This window comes from Rhinopithecus bieti, unplaced genomic scaffold (assembly GCF_001698545.2).
Source record: "Rhinopithecus bieti isolate Rb0 unplaced genomic scaffold, ASM169854v2 scaffold_15676, whole genome shotgun sequence".
Classification (NCBI taxonomy): Eukaryota; Metazoa; Chordata; class Mammalia; order Primates; family Cercopithecidae; genus Rhinopithecus; species Rhinopithecus bieti.
This window is the reverse complement of record NW_016809194.1, coordinates 932,318-936,119: the sequence shown is the minus strand read 5'-3', so window position 1 is coordinate 936,119 and position 3,802 is coordinate 932,318. Positions and strand designations below refer to the sequence as shown.

The following is a 3,802-nucleotide window of genomic DNA, read 5'->3' as shown; positions in this document are numbered from 1 at the left end:
TGAATAAATGAAACCTGAATATAATTACCCAAAAACAAAAACAAAAATAGAATCAAGAGTAATGGAAGGCATCTCAGTGTTGTCCAAGAGTTTATTTAGAAGGAAGTTGTTTTAATAAAAAAAAAAAAAAAGAGGCCGGGCGCAGTGGCGCAAGCCTGTAATCCCAGCACTTTGGGAGGCTGAGACGGGCGGATCACGAGGTCAGGAGATTGAGACCATCCTGGCTAACACGGTGAAACCCCATCTCTACTAAAAAATACAAAAAACTAGCCGGGCGAGGTGGCGGGCGCCTGTAGTCCCAGCTACTTGGGAGGCTGAGGCAGGAGAATGGCATGAACCCGGGAGGCGGAGCTTGCAGTGAGCTGAGATCGGCCACTGTACTCCTGCCTGGGTGACAGAGAGAGACTCCGCCTCTAAAAAAAAAAAAAAAAAAAAGAAGATATGTTTTAGGTGGTGGTAGTAGGGACATACATGGCATTAGGAAAACCCTGGAGAATACTTAGAAGGGGCTGGCTGGACGCGGTGCCTCCAGCACTCTGGGAGGCCGAGGTGAGCGGATCATGAGGTCAGGAGATCGAGACCATCCTGGCTAACATGGTGAAACCCCATCTCTACTAAAAATACAAAAAAATAGGGGGCGTGGTGGCACGCTCCTGCAATCCCAGCTACTTGGGAGTCTGAGGCAGGAGAATCACTTGAATCTGGGAGGCGGAGGCTGTAGTGAGCTGAGATAGAGCCACTACACTCCAGCCTGGGTGACAGAGTGAGACTCGGTCTCAAAAAAAAAAAAAGAAAAGAAAAAAGAAAAGAAAAAAATTAGAAGGGGCTAAAAAAAAGGCAGTAAAAGGAGAAAACCAAAAACTAGGAGAGTTAAATGTGAAGAAAACTAAACAAAAGGAAAAACTTCAAGTACAGTAAGATCAGATAATAAACAAATGCTTTTACTCCTCATTTCCCTCTCTTTAACACTAATTCATCATAATCTCCACTACTATCCTCCTCAACATTGCCCACCAACTCTCACAATCAGAGAATAAACAGGTTCTTTTGCACTCCAACCAGATTGGTGACTCACATTTTTCAGAGGACAGTGCTGACGTGCGTACCACTCTTGAGAATAAAAGCAGAGTAAGACTCCATTGCCCAAGAAAAGAGAAGTCCACATCATAACATTCCAAATTGGCTTTTTCCGACTATCATTGACAATGAAGTTGAAAGCCACTAAAGATAGAAAGGCAACAAAGAAATATACAGTTATCAGAGGTCAGAAGTTCGAGACCAGCCTGGCCAACACAGTGAAACCCCATCTCCAATAAAAATAAAAAAATTAGCCAGGCGTGGTGGTATGCGCCTGTAATCCCAGCCACTCGGGAGGCTGAGGCAGGAGAATCACTTGAAGCAGAGAGGCAAAGGTTGCAGTGAGCTGAGATCGTACCACTGCTCTCCAGCCTGGGTCATGACAGTGAAACTCTGTCAAAAAAAAAAAAAAAGAAAGAAAGAAAGAAAGAAAGAAAGATACAGGTATCAAAACATAATTTATCAGAAGATGAGGGGCTTCAGATATATCTGCTGTTATTTCATAATCACAGTGAACAACAACTGTTTATATATTTTTAAATTCTGGTCACTGTTTCTATAAAGAAAAATAAAGCTTCAGTGTTAAAATCAGTAACTTACAGGAAATCAGTGTTTTCAGAACACGTGTATATATATTTCATGGAATTAGAATATTCATATTCCAACTTTTCCCTCTCTACTCACTCAAAAACTTGTCAGTTTTCTAGGGGGTGCATAATCACAATGTATATGAATGGGAAAGCTGTTTATATAGATAACTTTTATGACCTACCAAATCAGTGTCATCAATGGTCTTCATGAGGTTACCTAGTTCATTTCTCTACTTCAAAGTGTAAACATCTTGAGACAGAGCTGTGTATAATTATTAAAAGTCAATATTCTGACCATCTGATAAACAAGTATTACCTTAAAATGTTACTACTATCTAGTTCTCCTGCATTGATTTTATAGTTTCCTTTCTATCTGGTTTTCTTTTTTAGCATAGTACCCAGTACTCACAGCATGCCAAGATACTTACTTCCAAAGAACATGAAGAGCACAAAGAGCACGGGATAGAAAAAGCTCAAGCAAACAGCCAAGGCATATTCGTGTACTACAGCAGATACAGCAAAGACAGCCAACATGGCAGCAGATTTGAATCTCTTGGAGAAAAACTAAAGAAAAAGGAAAACATTACAAAGTAATTTTTTAAAATGTAAAGCAAGCATGAATTATATAGGACGTAAAATTATATGCCAAAGGCACCTATTATATTTGTACTTAGCTTTCTAAGTCTACTCCGTGGATTAATCTAAATCTATTAAAATAATTACAAATCATATATACTTACAAATACTTATTTTTCAAATGTGAGTCTTTTCAAAAATATCAATAATTTATATTTGTAAGTTATTACAACTGACAAAACATAGTTTTCCTATATAAATGAAACATATTGAATTTCAGTCTTTAGAGTAACACTGTATGGTAGATGGGGCAAGTGTCCTCTCCATTTTTACACATAACAAAACTAAGACTTCAGAAGGAGAAGGGACTTGCCTTATCCATATGTGAAACTACACCTGAATGACAGAATTAGCACTCAAATATTAATACAATGCTATTTCCACCATAAGATGCTGTCACTAAGACAAATGGTGCCCTCACTTAATAAAAACTGTAATCCAGACACCAGTGTTAATCAACCAGGAGATTCAAGATTACATCTCATCAGTCTAAGTATATTCTGCTCTAAAGACTATCTGAAAGCCAGGTGTCACTGTTTGGAGAGATACAAATCCACACAAAGGTGTTTCTCACTGTAAAGTGTTTCTCAGCTGGGCGCGGTGGCTCACGCTTGTAACCCCAGCACTTGGGGGAGGCCGAGGTGGGTGGATCACCTGAGGTCGGGAGTTCCAGACAAGCCTGACCAACAACATAGAGAAACGCCATCTCCACTAAAAATACAAAATTAGCTGGGCTTGGTGGTGGGCGCCTGTAATCCCAGCTACTTGGGAGGCTGAGGCAGGAACATCACTTGAACCCGGGAGGCGGAGGTTGCAGTGAGCCGAGAACATGCCACTGCACTTCAGCCTGGACAACAAGAGTGGGGGAAAAAAAAACGTGTTTCTCCACTTTCAACCAAGAAAAATCGAATGAAAAAGACCATAGGGAGATTTGTTGGCAATGAGATTCATAAGAAACTATCTAGGCCGGGCGCGGTGGCTCAAGCCTGTAATCCCAGCACTTTGGGAGGCTGAGGTGGGTGGATCACGAGGTCAGGAGTTCGAGACCGTCCTGGCTAACATGGTGAAACCCCATCTCTACTAAAACTACAAAAAATTAGCCGAGCGTGGTGGCGGGCGCCTGTAGTCCTAGCTACTCGGGAGGCTGAGGCAGGAGAATGGCGTGAACCCGGGAGGTGGAGCTTGCAGTGGGCCGAGATCATGCCACTGCACTCCAGCCTGGGCGACAGCGTGAGACTCCGTCTCAAAAGAAAAAAAAAAAAAAAAAAGGAACTATCTATTATTGGTGGATCATTTCAACTCCAGCTTCCACACATTCTTACTTTGTTACGTAAGATAAAATTCAGAGCAAAAGACACAGTATTAGACCTACTACTCTACACAGTGGTTTCTAAGCAGCACCATTCAAAGCAGGTTTCTACATGTAAATTTCTCAAAAGAAAACTGAAAATAGGCCGGGCGCGGTGGCTCAAGCCTGTAATCCCAGCACTTTGGGAGGC

General features: G+C 41.5%; 1 protein-coding gene and 1 long non-coding RNA gene across 3 annotated transcripts in view; one reads left to right on the top strand and one right to left on the bottom strand.

Annotated features, from left to right (window-relative positions):
* LOC108539891 (uncharacterized) overlaps nt 1–2,130 on the top strand; it is a 16,072-nt gene extending 13,942 nt beyond the window's left edge. Inside the window, exon 3 of the long non-coding RNA XR_001888515.1 lies at nt 2,058–2,130. This is a non-coding gene — a long non-coding RNA (uncharacterized LOC108539891). The remainder of the gene's footprint in view (nt 1–2,057) is intronic.
* The window catches only part of SOAT1 (sterol O-acyltransferase 1), a 63,264-nt gene that overhangs the window by 3,194 nt on the left and 56,268 nt on the right, over nt 1–3,802 (bottom strand). For both annotated transcript variants that reach the window (XM_017888829.1, XM_017888830.1), the window contains exons 14-15: nt 2,096–2,231; nt 1,076–1,221 (exon numbers count right to left, since the gene is read on the bottom strand). In XM_017888829.1, the coding sequence (XP_017744318.1) occupies nt 1,076–1,221; nt 2,096–2,231 (282 nt within the window). The remainder of the gene's footprint in view (nt 1–1,075; nt 1,222–2,095; nt 2,232–3,802) is intronic.